The sequence below is a fragment of the Uranotaenia lowii genome, chromosome 2, assembly GCF_029784155.1.
Source record: "Uranotaenia lowii strain MFRU-FL chromosome 2, ASM2978415v1, whole genome shotgun sequence".
Taxonomy (NCBI): Eukaryota; Metazoa; Arthropoda; class Insecta; order Diptera; family Culicidae; genus Uranotaenia; species Uranotaenia lowii.
Window position 1 is genome coordinate 248,465,944 of NC_073692.1, and position 26,286 is coordinate 248,492,229.

Below are 26,286 nucleotides of genomic sequence, written 5' to 3' on the forward strand. Positions count from 1 at the left end.
ATACTACATAATCCAAATTTGAAAAATTCAGGTATCTATAATCCAAAATTCAATATTCGCATATTAGTCCCATGGTCAATATCGTCGTGAATCGTAATAATTATCGTAATAAAACATTAATTAGGAACAGATAAACTTTCCTAAAATGGTATTAGCTCAATAGATTTGTTTTTCGACCATGATGGATAATCCGTGAATAATTTTGAAAGAAATCTCCTTATTTCGCTTGGAATCCATCAAACTTTCTATAGAAACTATCCGTGTATCCGCAATACAGGTTTAATTAAATTGAACTTTGATAAATTCGCATCAACTTGAAACGAATTGTAATTTTTTCATAAATACTAGTCATCAGAATCACAAACGTAAACAAAAGTATTCTTTGATGTGTTTTCTGTCTGTTGTTTGTTGGTTTTACCAACAAATGGTGCACGCGTTTTTTTCATGAAAACAAGTTTCAAACTTTACAAGCGTTTTTTTCGTAAACCTCGAGAAAATGTGTTAAGCAATCAACTAAAAACTTTCTAATTTATTTATTTTAACAATATCATTTATTATTCCGTAGCAAATATTGCTTTGTTTATGTTTGAAAGTGAATCAAACTTATCTTCACGGCTTAATCAATCCAAGCAAAGTTTTGATCATTTCTCTCAGGTAAATTGTTATGATTAGCTCCAGATATTACAAACATTTGGTTATTGCCAGCTGTGTTTGTGTACTTTCCATCGTTTCCAAATTGAGTATCGTTTTTGGATTTTTTCTTTATGTTGCGCAATTTGAAGGAACCGCCTTTACCAATTTCAGCTTGACCAGCTTCGGGCTGTTGCTCCTCAACCTTTTTTTGAGGAGACATTTTATCCATAAACGATCGCCATTCGTACAACTTTTGACTAGCAGCACGAATTTCATCCACGCACTGATCGTGACCGGGATTTCGCCCAATTGGCGGCGCCGTTTTTGCATCATCCAAATCAACCTTTAGTGGCGCCAGGGCCGAGAGAGCTCTGGATATTCCAATCTGAAGAGCGTACAAAATCGCAATTATTACTGTTATAACTAACCTTTAAATATTAAATTACCTGTGAATGTCTAATGCGATGTTCCATCAAATCCGCTCCCAAAAGTTCCTCGTTCGGATCCATCCTAATGGGAACTATTTTATTGATGACCCAAAGCAAAGCAAATGTAGAACAAATAGCCCAACACGATAAACATAGTGCTGAAAGGGCCTGTACACCTAGCAAGTACCAGCCGCCTCCCTTGAACAAACCGGATCGTCCATTTGTGGTTCCAAGTGGTATAGGATTATCTGCAAATAGTCCTACGGCAAGAACACCTACAAAGAAGATAGAAGTTCAAGCTTTTAACATGTCATTACCAACATTATTTTTTGGTCACCCCAAATTCCCGCAACACCGTGAACTGCACTTGCACCTACTGGATCATCGACACCCATTTTGTCGAACAGAGGCATACTCAGGCAGCACAGAGCAGACCCGATCAACCCGATTAGGATTGCCTCCCAAGCATGATACAGGAAACATCCAGCTGTGACAGACACCAACGATGCCAAAATCCCATTTATCAAATCAACAATATCCATCCGTCCTTCATTGCGAGACATTGAATATCTGAAATGATATATAAGTTTAATGATGTAAATGTCATATTATTTTACTCATTTGAATACTCACACAATACTGAAACAACCTCCGCCAAAAGATCCCATCATTGTCATAACTGCTGCTCTAGCTGCGTAAATCCACTTAGCGCCGCTCACGCCATACGTACTGCCGGAATTGAAGGCCAGCCATCCCCACCACAGAACGAAAAGCCCCATGCAAGCATTCACAGGATTTCCCAGGGGCAGTGGTTCTATTCCTTTGGCATAACGTCCCAAACGCGGTCCCAGCATCACAGCCGATGCAAATGCCGATGATCCTCCAATCAGATGCACCGGTCCACTCCCGGCAATGTCCACTACTCCAAGGTTACTCAGAAATCCATGCTCACCCCATACCCAACCGGCAGGAATACAGTAAACGATGGTATTGAGGAACGAAAACAAACAGTAGGCTTTGAAGTTGCATCTGGAATAGAAAACATGAAAAAAAGTAAACGATTAATTAAAAAATGTCGGAAAACTACACTAGCCTTCACAGTGAAAGTGGTCCCCGTGAAACAGATTATTTTAGATAATACACATAAAATTTGGACTGTATTGATTTAAATCAGTGTTGAATGTGTTTCTGGTTTTTTAGTGTTTTTCGTTTTCATCGCACATCGCGCTCATAATGCTTAACAGTTATGTTATTTTCATATCTTGCTCAAATTAGACCTTCATCTATCTCGGTATCAATTATGCTTTTTCAAATTGCTTTGCAACGGTTTGAAAAAATTTTTTGTTAAAAGTTTTATTAATGACACTTTACCATCCATGTGGCATTCGTGTCTTAACTGTTTGAAAATGTTTTTCTCAGTTTGCAGTGGAATTCATTTTTTTTATTAAACCCCTAGAAGCGACAAGTTATCTTAGGGCAAAAGTCGAGCAAGACGGACACGAACCATGAGAATACTTTCTCTTTTGTATAGCAATGCTTTTGAGACGTACTGTTGATTTACAGAAAGTAGGCTTTTGAAACAGTTGAAAAATAAACTAAACAAAAAATTGCGGATGTGCCAAGTTATGTAAATTTCTCTGTTCAGAAAATAGCATATAATTCGCGAAAAATACTTATTAAATTAAATTAATCTTTATTTTTTCTACAGTGAAGTACCAATTGAGGTGTTTGGCAACGATTTAGGAGAAACCGGGAAAGTTTTTTGGTAAGGATTAGAGCAACGAGGATTCAAGAAAAAATCTAGCGAGGTCGGGTAAAACGTACACAAATTTGTTTTTAATGGTTATTTTAATACCTTGTTGCAATTATCCTACAGATTCCTTCGAAATATAACCGTAAGACTAAACGAGAGTCATGTAGCTTCCAGCTGCTGGAAAGGTCGTGTAAGCAGCTAAAAATGGATCGCCAGTTAAGACGGCGGTTGCTAACTTCGGGATTCCAAGATCTTCCTAGAGCTTTGATTCGCTACCTTTCAAATCCCAACATTTCAACCAGTCTTGCATCAGTCGATCCCGTTTTCAATCCCCAACAGGAACAGGAACTTGTCCAGCATCTGTTAGATTTGGAAAAACGATTCTACGGCATAGCCATGACCAACGTTCGGAAACTGGCCTATGACCTAGCCGAGAAAAACGGATAAAAGCACCGGTTCAATGCATCAAACTAGATGACCGGAAAAGATTGGCTGAGCAATTTATTGTAACGGAATCCGAAACTGTCTTTCCGTAAGCCAGAAGCCACATGAGTTGCTCGAGCTAGAGGGTTCAATAAGCCAGCAGCCTCGCTATTTTACCATTTACTGGAAGAAGTGCTAACGGATGCGAGATTACTACCAGATCGTAATTATAACGCTGATGAGACTGGTGTTTATACGGTTAGATTTTGCTTTATTATTTTGATTATGACATAAAATATGGTTATTCATATTTTCTTCCAGGCTCCTCCAAAAAAGCTAAAGGTAGCAGCATTAAAGGGAAAGAAACAGGTAGGCTGCATCACATCCTACTACTGCTGTCATGTGCATGTCAGCTAGTGGACAGCACCTTTAAAATGGCATGTTTTGCAGGCTAGAGCTTTCACAAAATTCCAGAAATGATTTTGCCAAGGTTAAATAAATCAACAAATTCATTGGCAATGCAAAGCAGTTTTTTGAGATTTTTTAATTTTCATCCTACGGTTAAACAAATTTAAAACAAGCTGTCAAAAACGCTAAAATTAAAAAAAAAATATTTTGAATTTTTCTTTTTTTTGCATAACATTAGTGGTTCTATTCTTATTAGGCACTTTTTTCATATTTTTGGTCCTCAACGCCAATTGCTTCTTCAGAAAAAAATTAAATTTATGCTTGATTTATCCGTTGAACAATTTAAAACATATTATAAAAAAATGTTTGATGATTTTCAATCATTCATATTATCACAAGCAAAAAACATAGTGATACTACCTATTATTGTTTTGCTCGTATTCGACTAGTTTAAATACTAAATTTCCGAATGACGACAATTAAATAGCATAACAAAATCCATGTGTTTACCGATCTATGCGCCTAGAGGTTGCAATCTATAGTAAAAGGAGTGTTTTCTAAATGTTTCATGTGATTCGAAGTTTTACTATTCCAAAGTGGTTCTTCCCCCGACATCCTCGGATAAGCGGGGTTCTACTGTATACCTGAATGATGAGAAACCTCGGATGTAACGAATGCGAAGATAACAAACTGAGAAGACTATCGATAGATGCGTTTCTGAGTTAAAGGGAGCTTATCTGAGCGATCACCTATCATCTTTTTGTTCGGCCACACTGCAAGTTTTCCCTTGTGGGGCGGACCACGCTTGGCCTACTAATGTGTGGTGATAGATGCAACTCTATCTGTATCTACCACTTTATAGTAGTAGGCCCGTGAGGAACAAAAATTTGATATGTGATGAAAATGCTTTTAAATCCTAAATCCTACCCGCTCATTTTCACCATGTTTCATTTCATCTAGCCTTCTATCCATCTATATAAAAAAAAATCATAATCTTTAGATGTCCCTACTAAAACGGACATCACTTTTCACCGCTAAGGCCGATAAATTAAACATTTTAGAAAACAGTTCTAAAACATATTAAGCGTTAACCTTTGCTCTGAAATTAAGGCATCTTTTTTTTTTTTTTTTAAGAGCAGGGAAAAGCCCCCGGGAGTTGATCTTATTTAAAAAATGGAAGACCATGCTCCCGAAGGCATAAAACCTCCTCACTATTTTTTTTTTTTGTTACTTCTTTTCATAATTTACAATATTTCGATCGCACATAATTTCTTTTCTTCACTATAACAATTTTCACATTTCTTGCTTGGTGGTGGTAATTGGTGGCGGCTTGGTGGCGGTTTGGTGGGGCGATTTGGTGGCGGGTGGTGGCGGGTGGTGGCTAGCGGAGAGGGAGTATACAGAAAATTTGTATTGTGGCGATTAGTGGCAGATATTTTCCAAGTGAGGAATTTGATTTTTTTTAAGTCCCCAGTGAGATTGTTCTCTGTTAAGGGAACTAGTTCGAGCTGGTTCACAACTTAATTAGTTTTGCTTTACTTTAGTTCAGGAAGCTTGTGAGGTTGGTTTTAAGGTGGATTTTGACTTGACGCTTGAAACTAGCTTTGTTCGTTACATGTTTCAGGAATGCTGGGAGATTATTGTACTTCATTCTGCTGTAGTATTCAGGCGATCTTTTCATTTTCTCCGTGTTGGCTCTCCTAGTTGCTATATTTCCTCTTGAGCGTGTTGGAAATCTGTGGTTCAGCTGCTGGATTTGTTGGTTGTGATGGAAAAGCGGATTGTACAGTTTGTTGTGGATCTGAATCACACTTTGAAGTTCTCTTAAAGCGGCTATTGGTAGTATCGAGTGCGAGGCTTCTTGGTATAGATCGTGGGAGGAGTAAAGTCTTGGCCGTTTATAAACTGCTTTTAAGCATCGGTTCTGCATGGCTTGAAGAGGTCTGATGTAGCTTTTCCTAGCAGCTCCCCAAATCGAGACCATGTATTGTAACTTGGATTGCACAAATGCATGATACACACAGGTTAGTTGTTTAGAAGGAACGAATCTCGAAATCTTCCATATGATGCTGTGTATGGCACTTAGTTCATTTCTAAGGCCATCTATATGCGCGTTCCATCTAATCTGCTCGTCGAACTTTAGGCCTAGGTATTTGAAAGTTTTAACTTGTTCAATAATTGTGGTTCCAACTTTCAGCTGATTGTGGCTCTCAGAAGGTCGATTCGTGGATCTAAAGATGACATATTTTGTCTTATCCAGGTTGAGCGAGAGGAGGTTTGCATCAAAATATTCCTGAAGTTTTTCTAAATCAGTCGACATCTGGGAAATTATCGTTCCAACATCGGTGTGCTCGTAGGACAGTGAAGTATCGTCAGCAAACAGTCTGGGTTTACCATGTAAATGTAATTTTTGCAGATCGTTTACATAGAGGATGAACAAAAGAGGCCCTAGATTGCTGCCTTGAGGAACTCCAACAGACAAGTTACATAGATCACTGGTTGACTGGTTTATTTGGACGTATTGTTTCCGGTTGGTTAAATAACTCCCAAAAAGGGAATTCGCACTACCTCTGATTCCACAAGATTCTAGTTTGCGGAGAAGAATAGTCTGGTCGATCGTGTCAAAAGCCTTCTTCAAATCTAGGAACAAAACTCCCATGAATTTTCTGCTATCAAGGGCATTGTGGATTGCATCCACTAGCTCAGAGGCTGCTGTCAGGGTACTCGATCCTTCGCGAAAGCCATATTGATAGGTGTACAGGATATTGTGGTGCTTCAGGAATTGCGAGACACGATCAGCTATTAGCTGCTCCAAGATCTTACTGAACACCGATAGTATAGAAATCGGGCGATAGTTGCTGCAATCAGTCTTTTTTCCTGTTTTATAGATGGGTAAAACTCGTGCTATTTTCAGGAATTCTGGGAATTCACCGTTTTGTATGCAATCGTTGAAAACGTCTCTAATCAAGGGTGCCAAAATGGTATGATTCGCTTTGACAAAATGTGCTGGAATATCTATCCAATACCGACCTGTCTACCTATGCGTCGCACTGTACGGCCATGGACGGCATAATGCAATCCACAGCTGTAAACGATATTGTAGTTGTTGCTGGTGACTATAATTTCCCGAATCTTTCGTGGAATTTCGACGAAACTTCCAATGGATATCTTCCCGTAAATGCATCCACCGAACAAGAATTGGCTGTTATCGAAACCACTCTAGCTACTGGCCTTTCTCAGATGTGCTCTCGAGAGAACGTCAACGGTAGAGTTCTGGATTTGATTTTTATGAACAAACCAGATGTAACTGACATTGTTGATCCACCTAGTTCAATTTTACCCACTGATCGCCATCACAGACCACATGTTATAATATTTGATTGCTTCGACGATAATGTCTTGATTGACGACGATTACCGTCACGACCTTGATTTTGGAAGATGTAATTATTGTAATTATTGTAATTATTATCCCAGTAATTGAAACACTAGCATCAATAGATTGGACACACCTTATTGAACATCTCTGCCCTGATGAAGCTGTTTCCGTTTTCTACGATCATCTGCTAAGGATAGTTGCGCTTCACACTCCCAGAAAACGTCCTTCCCGAAAATCATACAAACAGCCGTGGTGGAACACAGAGCTTCGCCTTTCTTGTAATAGATTGCGCAGAATACGTAAACGATATTTTCGGAACAGAACTGCAGCAAACAAAGCTGACCTAGTATCAATGGAAGCCGAATATTCAGCGCTACGTAATACCGTATTCAGTCAGACGATATATAAATAATGTGGAACGGGAAATGAAAAATAGGCCATCAGAGTTCTGGAAATTCATAAAATCTCGACGTTCCGTCAACAGCTTTCCATCGCGAGTCTCACTTGACGGTCGGTCATCTGAAACTACCCGTGAATCTGCTGATCTGTTTGCTGAATTCTTCAAGAGTGTATATTCTTCACATAGCCCACCGGCCGTCAACGAGTATTCCGAAGCTTTGCCTAGCTTTGACATAAACCTTCCTCAGCCTATTTTAACCAACCGTGAAGTCTTGACAGCCCTTAAATCTGTTGATCCAACAAAAGGACCCGGCCCAGACGGTATTCCACCGTCTTTTATACTAGCGATCGCAGAAACACTCGCCGAACCACTGCGCATTATATTCAATCGATCTCTAAATGATGGTATTTTTCCTAGTATCTGGAAAACCGCTGCCATAACCCCAATCCATAAATCGGGAAATATTCATGGAGTGGAGAATTATAGACCCATTTCGATACTCTGTTGTCTGTCAAAAGTTTTTGAAACACTACTATACGAGCGACTTTATAATGCTGCTAAACCAATTTTATCAGAATATCAACACGGTTTTATGAAGAATAGATCTACGGTTTCAAATCTTATGAGCTATTCCGCTACACTATATACTGCTGTTAGCAAAAAACAACAAGTGGACGCCGTTTATATTGACTTCTCCAAAGCATTTGATAAGGTTCCTCATGAGATCGCAATCCGTAAAATTGTACGCTACGGCTTCCCATCGTGGTCTACAAAGTGGCTGCTCTCGTACCTGACAAACAGACGAGCATTTGTAAATTTACGGGGAATCCAGTCTCAGCCATTTGAAGTTCCCTCCGGCGTCCCTCAGGGAAGCCACTTAGGACCACTCATCTTCATTATTTTTGTGAACGATCTTGCCTGGATACTCAAATCCTCAAAACTAATGTACGCAGACGACCTTAAAATATTCAGAAATATCGAATCACTTATGGACTGTGCAGCACTTCAAGCAGACATTTCGACTCTTCTGAATTGGTGCAGGTGTCATGGAATGGTAGCTAATACTAGTAAATGCAGATGCATTACGTTCTGTAAAACGAGAGAACCGTTACGTTTTAACTATGCAATGGATACAGTGGAAATGGAACGAGTGGATTCGATCAAAGATCTTGGCGTTATATTCGATCGCAAACTAACATTCTCGGAACACATATCTGCTACTACTGCAAAAGGTTTTGCTATTTTGGGTTTCATCCGTAGGAACACTGCAGACTTTGAAGATATTTATTGTCTGAAAGCGATTTTCTGTGCTCTGGTGCGTAGCGTTTTAGAATATGCCGTGGCAGTTTGGACCCCTCATCAGGCAGTACAAATCGAACGACTGGAAAGGGTACAAAAGAGGTTCCTACGATTTGCACTCCGTCGATTGCCTTGGAATGATGCCGTTCGACTGCCACCATATGCAGAAAGATGCAATCTGATATCTCTTGAAACCCTTCGCTTGAGGCGAACGTACATTCAAAGAATGTTCGTTTTTGACTTGTTAACGAATAATATAGACTGTCCCCAATTGCTGCAAAACATTAACATTCACGCGCCAGCTAGACGACTTCGTCAACAGAACTTTCTGTGGATACCATACAGCCGCACCGTCTTCGCACAAAATCATCCTCTGTATAACTGTTGTCGTGTTTTCAATGAAGTGTCAAACGTTTTTAACTTTAACATTTCCAAAGATATATTTAAGAATAGTATACGTAGTTCTAGAAATTAATACATGTTTAGTTTAAGATATGTTTGTGTGATTACTATCAAAGACATTAATAATAAAATAAATAAATATCATCCGGTCCCGGACTTTTTGAGTTGTCGAGTTTGCTTATTCTAAGGATAACTTCTTGCTCTGTTGCCGGTCGAAGATAAATACTATTGCTGTTGCCGACATATCGATGATCATTTCTGTGGACATTTCTTGGGATTGTGGCAGCGAGTTGAATTCCTATGTTACAGAAATAGTGATTGAACGCGTTGGCCACCGTTTTTCCTTCCTCCGTTACTTCTCCATTTAGCTCTAGCTTTATCGTTTCTTTTTTCGATTCGTTCACACCTATCAGGTTGTTCAAGCTTTTCCACATTTCTCTCTGATTAGATTTTTGAAAAAGGCTGTGGTAGTAGTTTTTTTTTGCCTCAGCCTTAGCTCGATTGAGATTTTTAGATACTTGAAACAAAGTGTCTTTAAATTCTTCATTGGCAGGGTGTTTTTTGCAACGCAGTTTAAAACCCATAATGTCCCATATGGAAAAACATCAAATCGAGAAAAAACGGCTTCAAAGTTTTTTCAACACTTTAGTTGATTCTGCGTCTAGAAGGCCACTTTTTTTCCTCTTTGCACAGAATGTTTGAATGAATGCTAAAAAATATGGTTCTTGATAAATTTATGATAAACAAAAGCTTATCTAATGAAAAATAAGCAATGGGACAGTTACGCTGGTATATTTTGACACGACTCTACCCGCAAAACTGTCCCATTGTGCTTTTTATGTTATCTTGAAAACTTTTTTGTTTTGTTGTTATCGGCTGTTTTAAGGAAAACCGTTCCTCAGGCCAAAATAAACCCAAAATACAACAACAACACAAGAAAAATAAAGGTTTTAAAATGTCCGGTATCGCTTACATACGAGAGTTGTACCCAAGTGTTGAAAGTGGAATTGATGAGCACAACTTTATTGGATACGACAGTTCGGAGTTCGAAGATTTTTTCTCCGTCAATTTCTCGTTCAGCATCGCTTTGGAAAAATGATGGCAACATTAGCAGTTTTTGGGAAAACTTTTCGGATGGAAGTCGCTGTGAGCATGCGGTTCCACAACGTAAGCGGAAAAAAAACTTGAACAAAAATCTGTTGTTGCGGGAAAACAGCGCCTTTCGCATAAGCAAAAAATGATTGAATGCCGCTGTGCCAAAAAGTGTTATCGTCCAATAAGCCAGGATGTTCGAGTCGAAATCCACCGCAGTTATTATTTTCGCCAATGGGTAGAACAAGTTGCCGTTAAGCGAAGATCCATAGAAATCAAAATACAAGACCAGCGTAAAAATTTTAACCTACAAATTTTCTCTACCAACTGCTGATAAAACAGCCGACGTTGTGTGTAGGATTTTTTTGAATATTCTAGGCTATTGAGACTACTGCAGGTATGTATTTTCTTTTTTATTTATTCTTCATATGTTAACAATTTGTGATTTAAGGAATGTTTTTCATCGAGCTTTAAAAAGTGGCGAAAACAGTGTAGCCGAAGTCAAACTTCAAGGGAATTGGAAGCGAGATATCAGAAAGAGGGATGCTGTGCGGGAGCACGTTCTTTCGTACAACAACCCCACTATCTCGCATTACCGACGAGAACATGCGCCGAATTGTTTATTCTTGCCAACAGACCTTACGTAAACATGTATGCATAGTAACTTTGTAGAAACGTATCCTTACATAAAAGTAAGATACCATTATTACTGTCGAATAATCAAACTAAATAATGAACATTTCGATAGTCAAACTTGGGCACGAAGAATGCTAGACTTGTGTGTCAGTAATAATCAAAATAAAAAAAACGCTCATCAGACCGATTTCAATGATTGTGAAAGTTGCAAATCAAACGATAAATACATCACACTCTCCACAGCACCTCGAGTCGAATATCGCGCTGATGCGTCCGAAGTTTTGACAAACGAAGTGATCCTTACGGATGACCTGCAAACGGTAATTAAAAGTAAATGCCTACTTTGTTCTGTTTTTTTCTCTTTCAGGTGATACAGCTTCCTCGTTTGGACTGTTTAAAAACCATAATGTTTTCGCAGCACCTTTTTTTAGGGAAGAATGCCACGATGTGGTAAATTCCTGGCAAAAAAAAAAGCAGCGCCTTTTAGCATTTAACGAAACTTTTGCACCTATCGGGGCTTGTGCTTCTGCAATCCCCGTGATAGCGTGCCTGTGGAATGAATCCGTTTGCGGACATCCCGAATAGCAAAGACCATGGTATTACTTTAACCGAACAATGATTTCCAATGTAACTATGAACTTCATCGTAATATCCTCATCTCTGTCAACCACTTTACTTACCGCATTTCAGTATTTTTCTTATGATTTTCAATGTTACATAGTTTTCATGGTAAAATCGAAATTCGAACAATGGTAAACCGGTAAACTAAATATTTTTTTACGCATTCATATTTTTTCGTGTAGAGAAAAATTTTCATCCAATGCGTGCCATTTTTTTCGGTTCTTGCAGTTAGAACCTGATTATTCCGGACAATTCCCGAAATTCGAATTCCTGGGGGAACACAAGTGAAAATATATGAGGCTTCAACATAAATTGTAAATTATTTTCTTCCAGAAGCAGAGTTCTGCAGCTTCAGATTTGGGCGTATGCAATGCCAAACTTGGATCAGATCCCACAAACAACCCGTTCTAAAATACTCGCACATCCGGAGCCTGGGGCACGAAGTGCCAGAGCCGTCTTCTAGAATGGTTGGGCAGGAGGTGCAGAAGAGATTTAATAAGTGTCAATGAGTGTATCACAGTGCATTAAACATTTTATTTTATTTCTCTAAACTCCGGATCATGAAGCGGGAAAATCAAGTAAGTGTTAATCATTAATTGAATAAATAATCAATATAAATGACTCTAATTGTTTAATTGAACCATTTTATGAAAATGATGACAATCAAAAATAACAATAAAAATTCCAGCATGAGCAAAGATTTTTATTTCAGTGGGTAAACAATGCAAATCATCGAATTTTCATGGTTTTACTATGAAAAACTGGAAGATGTTATAACCATGAACTTTATATTTTTGGGCTCCCGAATGTATGGAAAATCGCCATTTTTTTCATGGTCACGCTGCATAACAATACCCCTTTTTCATGGTTATTTTCGTCAAAACGATGGAATGTATGGTCGAAAAATTTGAATTCCAATGTGCATTCATGGTATCGAGGACGATAATATTTATGGTCTGCGAATATGGAATTCAAGTTCTTTTCACGGTGCATTTCTATCCGGGATATGAAGCTGTTTCCACCGTGTCCTGATTCATTACGAATATTCAAAGCGAGTAACATTTTGGTTAGACAACTGCGGCGCGCAAAATGAAAATTGGGCCCAATTTTTGCACTTGATTCTTCTTATCAATTCGGATTAAGTTCAAACGCAAACAATAGTTCTAAAATTGTTTTGAGTCGGGACACATTTTTATGATTGCAGATAGTTTTCATGCTGCAGTCGAGAAGGCGGTGCGCCGAGAGGGACAGAACTAATGTAAAATGTAAAAATATTTAATTTTATGGGGTTCAAGAAATGTTTTTTGATTCTTTCTTTCCGGGGAAAGACGGGAAAGAGAAGGAAGGCTTTCATACATATTTTTTGGCATAATTCGTGAATTTATGAAGCCATCAATCTTCCTTACCATTACTATTCGAACTTTAAGAAACAGCTTTCATAAAAGAGGTTGTTCTTGATGTTGAAATTCCAATTGAAAACGATATACTAATAAAAAAAAATTCAAATGATTTTTAAAACAAATTTCTTCAATTCTAGAAAGTGTAGCAAAGCACACCGGGTCATCTTTTTTTAAATACATAACGATTCAATTGGTAGCCTGGCATTGAAAACCTATCCGATTCCGTTGTGTTTAAATTGAGCTAAATACCCAATGCATCCAATTTTTTTTTTAAATATTACTAAAGTTTATCGTGATTCATAAGAAACTGGATTTTTTATAAATGTTAATATGTTTGCAATATATTCTATTGTATTTAGTTTTATTAGAAAATTTTACATTATGTCATATTATGATACATCGTATCATATTATTTAATATTAACGTTCCACTTAATTCAATAGAAGATATTGATTTGGCTGTAGAAAATTTGACAACTTCAATAGTCAATGCTAAAGCCGCTTCAACACCCAAAGTTAAACATAAATTTAGTCAACCTTTAATTGATGATGATCTTCACTTTTTGATACGACTGAAAAACATTCGTCGACGCCAATATCAATGTACTAGGGATCCTTATTTGAAATTTATTTATTGCGACCTTCAAAAAGAGATCAAACGTCGTTTAAATTTCATTCGTAATGAAAATTTCGCCAAAGCAGTAGCCAAAGCATAAAACCCTACTCAAAGCCATTTTGTAAATTAACTAAAATGCTGAAAAAGCCCCAGAAGCCAATTCCTACTTTGAAAGACGGGGATAAACTTCTTTTAACTAATGAAGAAAAAGCTCAAAAATTGGCCCAACAATTTGAGTCTGCTCATGATTTTAATTTAAACGTTGTAAGTCCAATTGATTCTCAAATTTCCCTTGAATTTGATGATATTCTTTCTAAACAAAATGTATTTGAAAGTTCTTGTGAGACAAATATTGATGAACTTAAATTGATTTTCAAAAAATTTAAAAATATGAAAGCCCCGGGGGAAGATGGCATTTTCTATATTCTTATTAAAAAGTTGCCTGAAAGCACTTGAACTTTTTTAGTTAAAATCTTCAATAAATGGTTTCACTTGGCTTATTTTCCAAATAAATGAAAAAATGCCAAAGTAACTCCAATTTTTAAACCTGGAAAAAGTGCTTCAGAGCCTTCAAGTTATCGACCAATTAGTTTGCTTCCTTCTTTAAGTAAACTATTTGAGAGAGTTATTTTGAATAGAATGATGATTCACATTAATCAGAATTCTATTTTCCCTGATGAACAATTTGGTTTTCGTCATGGACATTCTACTACACATCAACTTTTGAGTGTAACTAATATGATTAACGCTAGCAAATCTGAAGGTTATTCAACTGGTGTTGCTCTTCTAGATATTGAAAAAGCTTTTGACAGTGTTTGGCACAAAGGTTTAGTAGCTAAATTAGCTCGATTTGATTTTCCTGTATATCTCACTAAAATTATTCAGAAAAATCCCGACTCTGCCTGAGGAATAAGATGCTGATATATAAACAGGTGTTCCGACCAGCGATAATGTATGCAGTTCCGATTTGGTCTAGCTGCTGCGCGACGAGGAAGAAAGCCATCCAGAGGATTCAGAACAAGGTTCTGAAAATTATTTTGCGGCTTCCACCTTGGCACAGCACCGAAGATCTTCATCGGATTGCGGGCATTGAATCGATCGAAGAGATGGCCAACAAAATTATCTCCAACTTCAGAGGCAAATCGATGCAGTCTTCCATCGCAGAGATTCGTTTTCTTTACAATTAAGGTAGTTTTTAGGATATAGTTTAGGCTTAAGATGATATATATTTTTTTTTCTATACAGGATATTCTCCTATAAATTAAATAATTTATTGCTCTAGCAAATTTAAATCAAATAAACAATGTTTAACATTTACTTAATTAAAGAGTTGAACTGATCATAATTGATCTGAACACTTAATGTACTGTAATAATATTACTTGAATGTAATGATTAAAAGGCTAATAAAGACTTATTTTAAAAAATATATATATTATTTAATATTATTTAATATTTATTCATATTGTTTTGTTTTATATTATATGCTGTTGAATTATATAATATCATATTAATTGCATGTATAAAATTTAAAATTCATGTTCATGTTCATATTTATTTTTATGCTCATATAATATATTCACATCACTATATAAACCATATAACCGAAATTTACATGATTTCGAAATTGTATTAATATTCATGGGATTGGTGGGATGCATCAGGGCATCAAACAAAGGGATTGAGCGCATGGGTACACACAAAATTTTCGAGACCGGAATTTAGCAAAATTTTGCTCAAATTTGACCAGCTAGAAACTTAGCAATCAATTTAGCAATATTTTTTTACTAAAATTTTAGCAAACTAGAAAAAAGTTAGCCGCCGCAGTTTTTACTCAAATTTTTAGCAAAAACCGGAGAAAAAGATTGCCCGGATCCGTTATTTCATGTTTCTTAATGTTTTCTCTGGAGAATCAGGGGAATGTTTGAATATTGAATAGAATACACAAATTTCGTTCACTTATAATTTATTTTTCATATTTTTTAATATTTTTTTCAAACTTTTCGTAAAACGGATGTTCCGATCCTGGGAACGCACCTACTGGCGAGCGAAATGCCATTCCACCTTCGTCAAAGAAAGCACCGGGGTGTTCTCCGGATGCAGCTTGTTGAAATTCCAGTTGTCGGACTGTTGCGGGTTTCATGTTGCAGTTTGAACCTGGAAGAAAAAAAACAAACACACAAATTAGAAATTAAAAAGTTGGAGAATCTAAATACTTTAAGATCGGACCTTATCTGTAAGCATCCGATGTCGATTCAGCTACCATTTAGTCGTGGAGTTGGCCACCACAAGAACCACCAGCAACGAACATCCGGAACCGCACTTAATCGCGACAGCTTTTTATTTTTCTCCCAACTGGCTCGGCGGCTGGTTTCTGTGAACAAAGCGGCTGAAAAACCTTCGTTTTGCTAAAATCAAGTAAAATGACTTTTTTTATTACTAAAATCAAGTAAATTTAGCTTTTTGCTAATTCAACAGTAAAAAAATATTTTTGCTAACGGAAAGTAACAGCGAAATTGTGGAAAGTGGAAGCCCGAAAGTTTTGTGTGTATGTATCTGTTGCAGTACTACTCGCATTAAGTTCTCCTGCTGTTTGGCGCGCTCTTCTAAAAACAAATCTTGGGGGCGGGGACTACAAAGACTTGCATAATAGGTTAGTTATATATTCGGCAATATATTCTCGAAACCCTCCATCCTAACCCTCCGGATGTCGTGAGATCCTCTTCTTACGAATCCACTCCCTTGAACGTCTCATCCAGCAGTTATTAACCGGATATGTGGTAACCTATGCTGACTTGTTGCTGAAGCCTTAGCCACAACTGCGGAACGACCGTACACCCAAGGTAGCTACCATACATACATACAATATAAAATTTAAATTCCTTACTTTGAATTAGAAAAGTATGATAAGATTTTCAATGAAAGCTGATTTTTCCCAACTAAAATACCCCAAAAAGACCCCAATGAATTTTCAATGAAATTCAAAGAAACAACATCATATTAATCCATCACAGAACATTTAGAGAAAATCACAAAAAAACGGATTTTTTTCTGGAAAACACCTTGATTTAGAGCAATGTACAGTTTTTTTTTGCAAAATCTATAATTTAAGGCATATCGTCAACTGGGACACTTTTCATCTTCAATGGCTTCTAAAAAACTCACGTAAAAAAAATCTAATGAAAACGTATGTAACTGTATGGCCATAAAAGCCATTACGCATAAAAACACCAATTGCAAGAATTTCTGGTTCTGCTGAAACTAAATTTTACACTTTTTCCAAACATAAGGATATTGCATACATTTAGGGGTAAAAAAATACTACAAAATACTACGTCTCGGTGGTCGAGTGGTTAGCGTGGCAAGACGGTAATCGCTGGTCCACTGATGGCATGGGTTCGATTTCCGTCTCGGTACTGGGTGTTAAATGTTAATCTTAAGTTGTCCACGTTATTTATTCAGTCTGCAAAGCCGAAATCGGCTAAGACGGCGCATGTCTTTTTTTTAATCTACTATGGGGCCGTTCACATACCACGTGCACAACTTAGGGGGAGGAGGGGGGTATGAAAATGTCCACGTTTGTCCACGTAGGAGGGGGGGGGGGTAGGGGTTTGGGTCATGTCCACGTGGACATACTGATTTTCAAAATATTTTCTAAAGGTGAATAAATATTAAGATGTTTAAATCAATATCTTAAAATAAAAAAGTTTCCAGTTAAAGTCTAAACAATTAGAAGCTACTTGAAAGCAAGTGATAAATATAATAATTCATAAACTTAAAATTTTTAAAATTATTTTATGTCAGGAAATTCTTATATGGTATTTTTCAAAATCAGCCATTTCAATAACAAAAAGGCTAAAAGTTGTTTTATATAACTGTCAAAACATAGGTATTTAAAATAATACTATTTCAAATCTGTCCACGTGGACGTCCGGGGAGGGGGGTAGGGGTTTGCCAAATGTCCACGCTTGTCCACGAAGGGGGAGGAGGGGGTCAAAAATCTCATTTTTCTGTCCACGTGGTATCTGAACGGCCCCTACCTAGTTGAAATAATAATAATAAATGTTGACAAATGCGTGATGCAAAACAATCGTAATCGAGCATATGGCAACGGGATTTACAAGGTGTCTCTTTAGTTTGCATTTCGTTGCATCTTATCCCAGGCAAGTGACTGAATTATAAAAATAATTATTCAAAAAAATTGGTGATTGTTCGTAAAATATTTTTACAGGAAAAGGTTTGTAGATCATATCATTAAGCCAATCCGTCATTCTGAGTAACATTTTTTACGGCATCGAAAAATGTTAAAATTTGAACATTTATTGATGGATTTTTTGGATTTTAAATGAAAATGAAAAACTTTAAAGTTCTAGCTTAAGATGTGAAAATTATGTTTTTTTTCTGTTTCGATTATAGTCGTTTTACCATCTTTATGGCATTCGCGCCTTATCAACGGTGCAGTTGGCGGATCGTTACTGAAAAACTTATCCAGTACAACTGTGTTCGATGTTGCTCTGGGGCTCGAACTCGCAGACATCGGCTCAAGAGACAAAAGACTTGCTAACTGAGCTATATCACAAGCCCGTGAAAATTATGTTATCATCATAATTTTGTATTCATTAAAAGATGACTCGATTAATTTACATATATAAAATTCAAAATTATATCTGTGCTGTGGTATACTATTGTTGCATCTGCCCCGTTTGACGGTACTTTTGTATTACTGACTTTGTCGTTGCCTTCAAAAGTTGTTCAGGGCAATATATGACCCTAAACGCAAACATTCAAATAATCATTCAAATATACTTGAAAATCGAATTTGAGTGATAAAAAAAATCTCAAATTTGCGTATAGAGAATCGATTCTCTCAAAATAAGACACAGCAAACAAAGTGAAAATTGCATATCTTTTTTTGAAGTAAGAAATAAATTTGAGCGGATATTTTGCGAACAACTTTTGAAGGCTTATGTTTCAGTTATTAACGTAAAAACATTAGTTTTTGAACCTGAAAATCTTTCAAGATGAAATTTGTTAGAAGTTTCCACAGTTACACAAAGAATAGGAATGATAGCTGTTAAAGATGTTGACAGTACAAAATGGTTCTGCTCAAGATCATATTTTAGTGCCAATCAAGAACAGAATTCTTTCTTCAGTAAACCAGCTCTAGAGTTATTAGATTTAATTCTAAAATATTCTACAAGTCATCATTAGAAAGCAGAAACCAAGATCTATCCGCTGAACTGTAAAAAAAAATCGTTCGGTTATAACCCCTATCCATACCGCTTGATAAACTGTTCCGAGTTACGTCGAATTGAGCCATTTAGATCCGCTCAGGATCATTTACCCTAATTTAATCTATTTAAATTTCTTAAAATTGTAGAGTTTATTTTTTTTAAAGCGATATATCTGTGAATCTAGAATATCTAGGCAAACAATGAATACATTCAAAATCAGTTTTTGTTGTTCATTTATCCTCACCCCATACCACTAAAACAAGAGCTGATAGACAAAATCTGGCAAATGATTCAAATTCAGGACGCCAAAATCTTCCAAAAACAGTTATTTAAACATAGGCACTTACAATGCTGTGCCCTAGTGTGATCCACTTTTTTTAAGATAGAAGCTTTATTGTTTTTTTTCAAATTTTCGAGGGAGTTTAAGTGAAATGGGGATTTTTTTTTATTATCTGACAATTTGCGCCGGGGGTCTTCAGATTTTCCTCAAAATTGAAAATTTGGTTCATTTTTGCGACTTAAAAACACATGTATTTTTTCAGATTTCTAACATTTTTATTTTTTGAGTTAGCTTCGGTTAGATTTTTTTGTCAATAAAAAATTACCATTTTTCAAAGCTACATAACTCTGTTATTTTTCAACGGAAATTATAAAATAGCACATCAAAATGCATTGAAATTTTATCAGCTTTCCAAATAAAAAAGCTGGAAAAAAATAAATAAAGACCTTCAACATGAAAAGTTGTAAATAAACTTTAAAAGGCGTCTAAAAGTACCGGCTGCACCACCGAATATTTTGCAAAAAATACCATTGAATAGCTCAATTTATGATGCAACTTTCATCTGAAGACACCAAAGTGGGCCATCAACTCCTTGAAGAGTTATGAAAGAAATAATGACGATAAATCTGTTTTTTTGCGACGAAAACAAACAATGGTCGAACAACTGCACTCACATACACAGGTAGCGCGCACTTCTAACAACATGGAAACAAAAGAACTTACCAAAGCAGGTAAAAAGCACTACTTTTCCGTGCTTTGTAGAGTATTTGCAGCATAACTGACTTAAAATTTTAACCAAAATTCTTAGTATCGTATTGTTAATGTGATATAACAAATAATGGAAATGTTGCTTTTACAACTTGGTCATATGCTATATAACTTATTAACTTTTCGATCAAAGATCATTGTGAAGCATAATCAATGCCAATAGTAGAAGGTTCAGTCACTGTGTTTGGTATCACAAAAATGTGATTAAAAATATGAAATATAGACGTGCTTTACATAGTTTTTATATCGGGAGCTAAGCACTGGACACCAAAATCCTTTCCCATTGATCATTAACAAAGGGTGTGGCACAAATGTAGAAATAATCGAAGAGCTCAGTATGGCCAGCCCAGGCTGTAGAAAGCATCATTCCCATTGTAGGTAATATGACATTGAAAATATGATACTTTTACCGTATTCGTTTTCTCCATTCGCCCAGTTTTGAGGTTTACCATACTAGAACGAACATAATTTGTCGTCAGTGTTTTGCTACCTCGATCAAACGAATCTTCAGTGTTCCACCGTCCATTTTAAATCAAATCTGTTGAATTACGGATGCAAAACTGAGCGCATAAACTTCTAAAAATGACAGCAAAATTTGCAAAACTTGTTGTGACCTGGTGCAAAACTGGGTATAAACGAATACGTTATTAGATTTTTGGATATAACATGAAATCAGTTTAGCTGCAACACTCTACCGCACAGTGGTTCAAAATCAAAAAAATTGGGAAAAAATTATTAAAAAGCTATTTTGTTAAAGATTATAGGCGGAAAGTTGAAAAAAATAATAAATTAGATTTTTTTTCAAAGTTTGCTTTTTTTCCAATAATTGCTAAAACGGGGGTTGAGCTTTATACTGGGAAATTGAATATTTTTCAATTAATTATGAATATTTTTGTTCAAATTAAGTATTAGCTCCTAAATTCCTGTAGGTTGGTTGGATGAATATTAAAACTCATGTTTTAAGGTGAATTTGCATATTTATCGAAGCAAACAATGCTTGGTTTACTCCGTAAAAATACTTCAAAATTTACATTTTTAAACCAAACAGCGTTACACTCAATGACATCGTATTCAAAATATAGCAAAAACTAGCAGCTGATTTTAAGATATGTTTTTGATGAGACTTTTACCTATCCAACGGTGTATAATTTACCACGGCGATCGGCAGCGCAAGCTTTGTTTTTGCTTCCGAAAAATAAATAGAGTAAATCGAAAATTTTTAACCATCTAATTTTGGGTTTTCAATCAAGCGAAACTTTATTAGTTCATGATATTAAGGAACTTTTTTATCTCCAAACTGTGAAAATGATTGTAATACATCACTTTGGTATAAACATTTATAAATTTTTAAAGATTTAAATACTTTTTTAAGATATTTTGGGCTGGGAATAAAAAAAATCTGTTTTTAATTCTTGTGTTAAGGTTGTCGTTCATGTTTGTTTCATAGAAGCTTTATAAAAGGTCCTAGAAAATATCTAAATACATCATAACTACCCTAGAATATTGGAGATTCGATTCCAACATAAAAAATGTGGTTGTCGCTGACTTGAAAAATTGACTTTTTCCGGCTTTTTGGGGATTTGAACCACTGTGTACCGCCCCTACTTTCATAACAGTCCCACATGCAAAAACAAGCAAGCGAGAAAATCAGCTTTTCCTGTTTTGGAATACATTCTAAAATTGTGATCACCACTTTCAGCATAAACGAAAATCGTTTCTAGGTTGTCATAATAAATCGAAATTAAGTCATTGGTAAGGTCGAGAGCACCATTTTTATTCATAACGGGACTGTTAATCGACCATATTTGAAACCTTTTTCAAATCTACTCGCATAACAGTCCCATACAGAATATTTTTTTCTCACCAAGCTACTTTCTAAGACTTAAATTTGATCATTTTTGAACTTCTAAATGCAATTGTCAGAAAAAGAAACATACAAAATATCGTAAATTCCACATTGTAAGTTGAATCTTTTTACGATTTTTGATTGCATCCGATAGTTTTTCGCTCAGAAAGTCATTCCTAAGGAAGTCAGACCTGCCTTCGAAAACTCGTGTGCATCATTCGACATCAAGTGAGTTGAATTTGTTTTAAATGATTCAAAGCAATAAATCAAAGACTATTTCGCCGAAAGAAGCATTGAAAAGTAACCAAATCCGTGGTATTTCATGAAACTGTTATTCGGGTATATTTCATATAGGACAGCCACAAATTGATTTTTTTTTTTCGAAATTTGTAGAACAAAACCTCTCTTTTTAGTGTTTTACTTTGAATCCCTATGTTGACCTAAAATGACGAAAATTCATATGGGACTGTTATGCGAGTAGGGGCAGTCTACAAAGCCCAAAAAAAGTTAGTGTTTTTTACCTGCTTTGAAAAGTTCTTTTGTTTCCATGTTGTTAGAAGTACGCGCTACCTCCATATGTTAGTGCAATTGTTCGACCATTGTTTGTTTTCGATGCAAAAAAACAGATTTGTTGCCATTATTTCTTTCATAACTCTTCAAGGAGTTGATGGCCCACTTTGGTGTCTTCAGATGAAAGTTGCATCATAAATTGAGCTATTCAATGGTATTTTTTGCAAAATATTCGGTGGTGCAGCCGGTACTTTTAGACGCCTTTTAAAGTTTATTTACAACTTTTCATGTTGAAGGTCTTTATTTATTTTTTTCCAGCTTTTTTATTTGGAAAGCTGATAAAATTTCAATGCATTTTGATGTGCTATTTTATAATTTCCGTTGAAAAATAACAGAGTTATGTAGCTTTGAAAAATGGTAATTTTTTATTGACAAAAAAATCTAACCGAAGCTAACTCAAAAAATAAAAATGTTAGAAATCTGAAAAAATACATGTGATTTTAAGTCGCAAAAATGAACCAAATTTTCAATTTTGGGGAAAATCTGAAGACCCCCGGCGCAAACTCGTCAGATAATAAAAAAAAATCCCCAAATACCAAGCTATCTATGTATATGAAAAAAAGAAAGCATTCTTAGAAAACAACCTAACGTTAGTTTAGTTCGATATAATCATTTTTGCAAAAACAAAAATTGTCCTCGACGTACCTTTCTGCTACGGCCCCTCCAACGATGGTAGTCGCTGATGCGGAAAAGGTCATTTGGAACAGATATACCGCCAGAATTTGACCCATCAATGGATCATGCGTTGCAGGATCCGTTAGAAAATCTCCCAAACCAATGAATGGATTTTTATAGTCACTGCGCCCGAGCATGAACGCATATCCGAACAACCAAAACGATAAGCCACCCAGCACTATATCCACCACATTTCTAAGCATCATATCCACTTCATTGTTGGCATTCACACATCCTGACTCCAGTAGCGCAAATCCAGTCTGTAGAGCCACCAAGAGGAAGGAACACAGTATGATGAATGTGCCATCACTTTCTCCAAAATTGTACAGATTGGGAATTGTAACGGTGTCATTTTCAGTTGCGTTCACTAGAATATTTGCGGCAGTTTCTATAACTTCAGCCATGTCTAAAAACACGTTTCAACGACGACAACACATCAAAATGTAAAAGCTACAGCTTCAATATTCTTCAAACTGTAAAATCTATCTACCATGGTCAACGGCTAAACTTGTACTGACTCGGGCAGTGTCCGCGAACGACCAAACACACCTGTAACGATTCTCATCCCAAGTCTAATAGCTTTGTTTTCTATCTTTGGCACCATTTATAATTTTGTAGTGTTGGCTGGACTGGACATCTATGACGATAATTAAAGGAAATGATAAAAGACTACAATCTTTCCAGTAGTCCTTTCGTGCAGAAATTGCAATCATAGTTCCACACACGCGTGAAACATGACCGACCCATTATTGCATTGGGGCGGTACTAAACGCGGTCCCATGGAATATGGAGTAGTTTCTGCTTTCGTCGGTTGAATCACGTGACACTGTTTTGTAGCGTCTGCATTTACTTTTCTGTTTTTCAAAGTTGCAAAAACAATAACAAATTAAGTACTATGGTAAATAAACTATGAACAATAATGGTATGTCAGTTATAACCAATTACGACTCAACACCGCTCCAAGACAGAGTTTTTATAATTTTTATTTTAAAAAAACGCCAACGAGGATGGAAACAATAACATATCTGAGATGTTTTAATTTGTCATCGTTAGTGTCAGCTACTTAATCAATATTCTAAAAAAAATCGACGTCCAAATATTGCAGCCAACAATGGTTATTTAAATATTCTTTAATCCAAAGATAAGGGCATTTTATTGGGCGCTAAAGGCGTATTCTCATGAAAATTGCAAGAAAAGTATTATTTTTTTTTTTTAATAATAAGGGTTGTATTCTATGGCACTGCACGATGAAGATCATAAATAACTTAGAACAGGGATGAGCAACCCACGGCCCGCGGGCCGCATGTGGCCCTCGAGACATGTTTGTGCGGCCCGCGAAGCTTATCTCAAATTATATTTTTAATATGTTTTTTTTTTTCCACGAAAGATTTTTTATTATCATTAAATAGCAGTCCCTACTGAACCGAAAATCATATATTAATTACTTGATCAAATATGCACGTCGCTTATTTGCAGTTTCATTAGCCCCATAATCATTCAGATTGTTCATTTTTTTGTAGGATTTCACGACAAAAACAATATCTGTAGTTCTGTAATTCAGCCCAAAAAGTTTGTAACGACTACTCAGGAAAACAGCATTTTTTGTGCCTATGTTTCAATAACTGATTTTGTTAAATTTTGGCGTCCTGAATTTCAAACATTTCACAGATTTTATCAATCACTTCTGGTTTCGGTGATATGGCGTGTGGAAATTTTAAAATTGATCAGTTTTTGTTAAAATCGATCTTTTATAACCTGGTTTATCGTATCCTTCGTAATAATCAAAAGCTGATTTTGAATCAATTTAATATCCTTCATTCAATCAAGGTCTCAGATATTGCCAAGATATTCTTGTAAGAGAGATCCAACGCTATCAAAACATTGAATTTTACAATTAATAGATATTCGAAAAAATTAGTCAACTTCTTCTGACCTCATTTCAGAAACTTATTGAAAATTGGATATTAAAGATTTTAACTCATTCAATAACTTTGTTGAAGACTGCGAAATGATTTGACTTACGGTTCTAAAAATATCAAAGATTCAATTTAGTTTTATTTTTCTTTAAAATTTCGTCAAAACTCCCGATTTTACAGGTTTAGAAAAAAAAATTCCATAACTTTTTTTTCAGAATTCAAAATTACTCGCGACCTTTGGGAAGGTTGATCATTGAGTCAATAAGTATTTGTTTTTTTTTGCAGTTTTGTCAAGTTAGTACACAAATTGAACTACTTATTTTTTACCTCTTTTTAAAGTTATTTCGAAAACTAGAGCTGACAAAAAAAACTTATTGAATATTTGGATTCAGCGCCCCCGATTCTGAGATTCCTTGCACATCGGAAAAATGTGAATTTCGTTGTTTTGCTCGTTGTGGTGATATTTTAAGAAACTTCATTGGTAAATCATGCCAATCATCGATTGAATTGAGTCATTTCTCTTAAAAATTAGCAATTCACATTACCAAAGTTATAAGATTTTCATGTTTCAGCCTTAGAAGACCTATCCCAGATATTTAAAAAAATCTGGATAAAAATCTGAAAATTATGAATTTTTCATAATTTTTAAACCTTGCTAAATATCTCAATGCAATGAATTCATACGGAACTTCAAATTAAAATAGTATCACCGTTTCTAAAAAAAAAAAGAGAGACGACAACATTTAAAGAAATTGTGATTTTATTTTTCAAAAATGGGCACAGAAAAAAATGGCTATGGTTAAGCTCCATGGAACTTTTAAATGGAAATGATGACGAAAAATACAATCGCATTTGTTCGAACAAAAAACGGGGTATTCTCAGAAAACAATTCAAATCTTTTTACAAACCACAGAAAGGCTTTCAACATTTTTCGTTTTTTATAAATAAAAGGGAAGTAAATGATAATTCCCTTTTGTCAAAAAGAATTTTCGTTTAACATTTTAAATCAATTCAAACATGATGGATCCCTAATCAAGATTAGTGATTATTCAATTTCGGCTGGTCTAATCACCTTATTTATGAAAAAATGTTTATGCAAGAACATGAATTCGTTTTATTTATCCTTTTTCAGTTTTCTTTTTGGTAGAAATTTTTCTCGTGAGTAAAATAATACGTAAGGCTTTACACACTATGTTTACCTAAATGTTGTCTTTAATGCGGCCCGCCGAAAGAATTTCAAATCAAAAGTGGCCCGTTGCTTAAAAAGGTTGCTCACCCCTGACTTAGCAGAATCCCGTAATAATTCAGTTTGAGCTGGTTTTAACAAAAAAAATTGAACAAAATTCAAAGATGAGATTTTATTTAGACTAATTTATATAACTTTAGATTAATTAATATAACTTGAAACATTGGACCTCATTCAGCAAGTCACATGCTATGACTTGCCAAATTTCACCTCATAGGGCTCATCCCAGTAATGCAAACTAGTAATGCTAGCTCGGATGAGTTT

General features: G+C 35.8%; 1 protein-coding gene across 2 annotated transcripts in view; it reads right to left on the minus strand.

The window, feature by feature from the left end:
• Positions 1 to 532: 532 nt before the first annotated feature.
• The window catches only part of LOC129747764 (putative ammonium transporter 2), a 30,934-nt gene continuing 5,180 nt past the window's right edge, over positions 533 to 26,286 (minus strand). The window contains exons 1-5 of one of the 2 annotated variants that reach the window (XM_055742112.1): positions 22,831 to 23,413; positions 1,695 to 2,090; positions 1,399 to 1,631; positions 1,080 to 1,336; positions 533 to 1,018 (exon numbers count right to left, since the gene is read on the minus strand). In XM_055742112.1, the coding sequence (XP_055598087.1) occupies positions 617 to 1,018; positions 1,080 to 1,336; positions 1,399 to 1,631; positions 1,695 to 2,090; positions 22,831 to 23,264 (1,722 nt within the window). In that variant the 5' untranslated portion in view covers positions 23,265 to 23,413 and the 3' untranslated portion in view covers positions 533 to 616. Of the gene's footprint in view, positions 1,019 to 1,079; positions 1,337 to 1,398; positions 1,632 to 1,694; positions 2,091 to 22,830; positions 23,414 to 26,286 lie in introns of those variants that run through there. The other variant, XM_055742113.1, reaches the window with a different exon arrangement.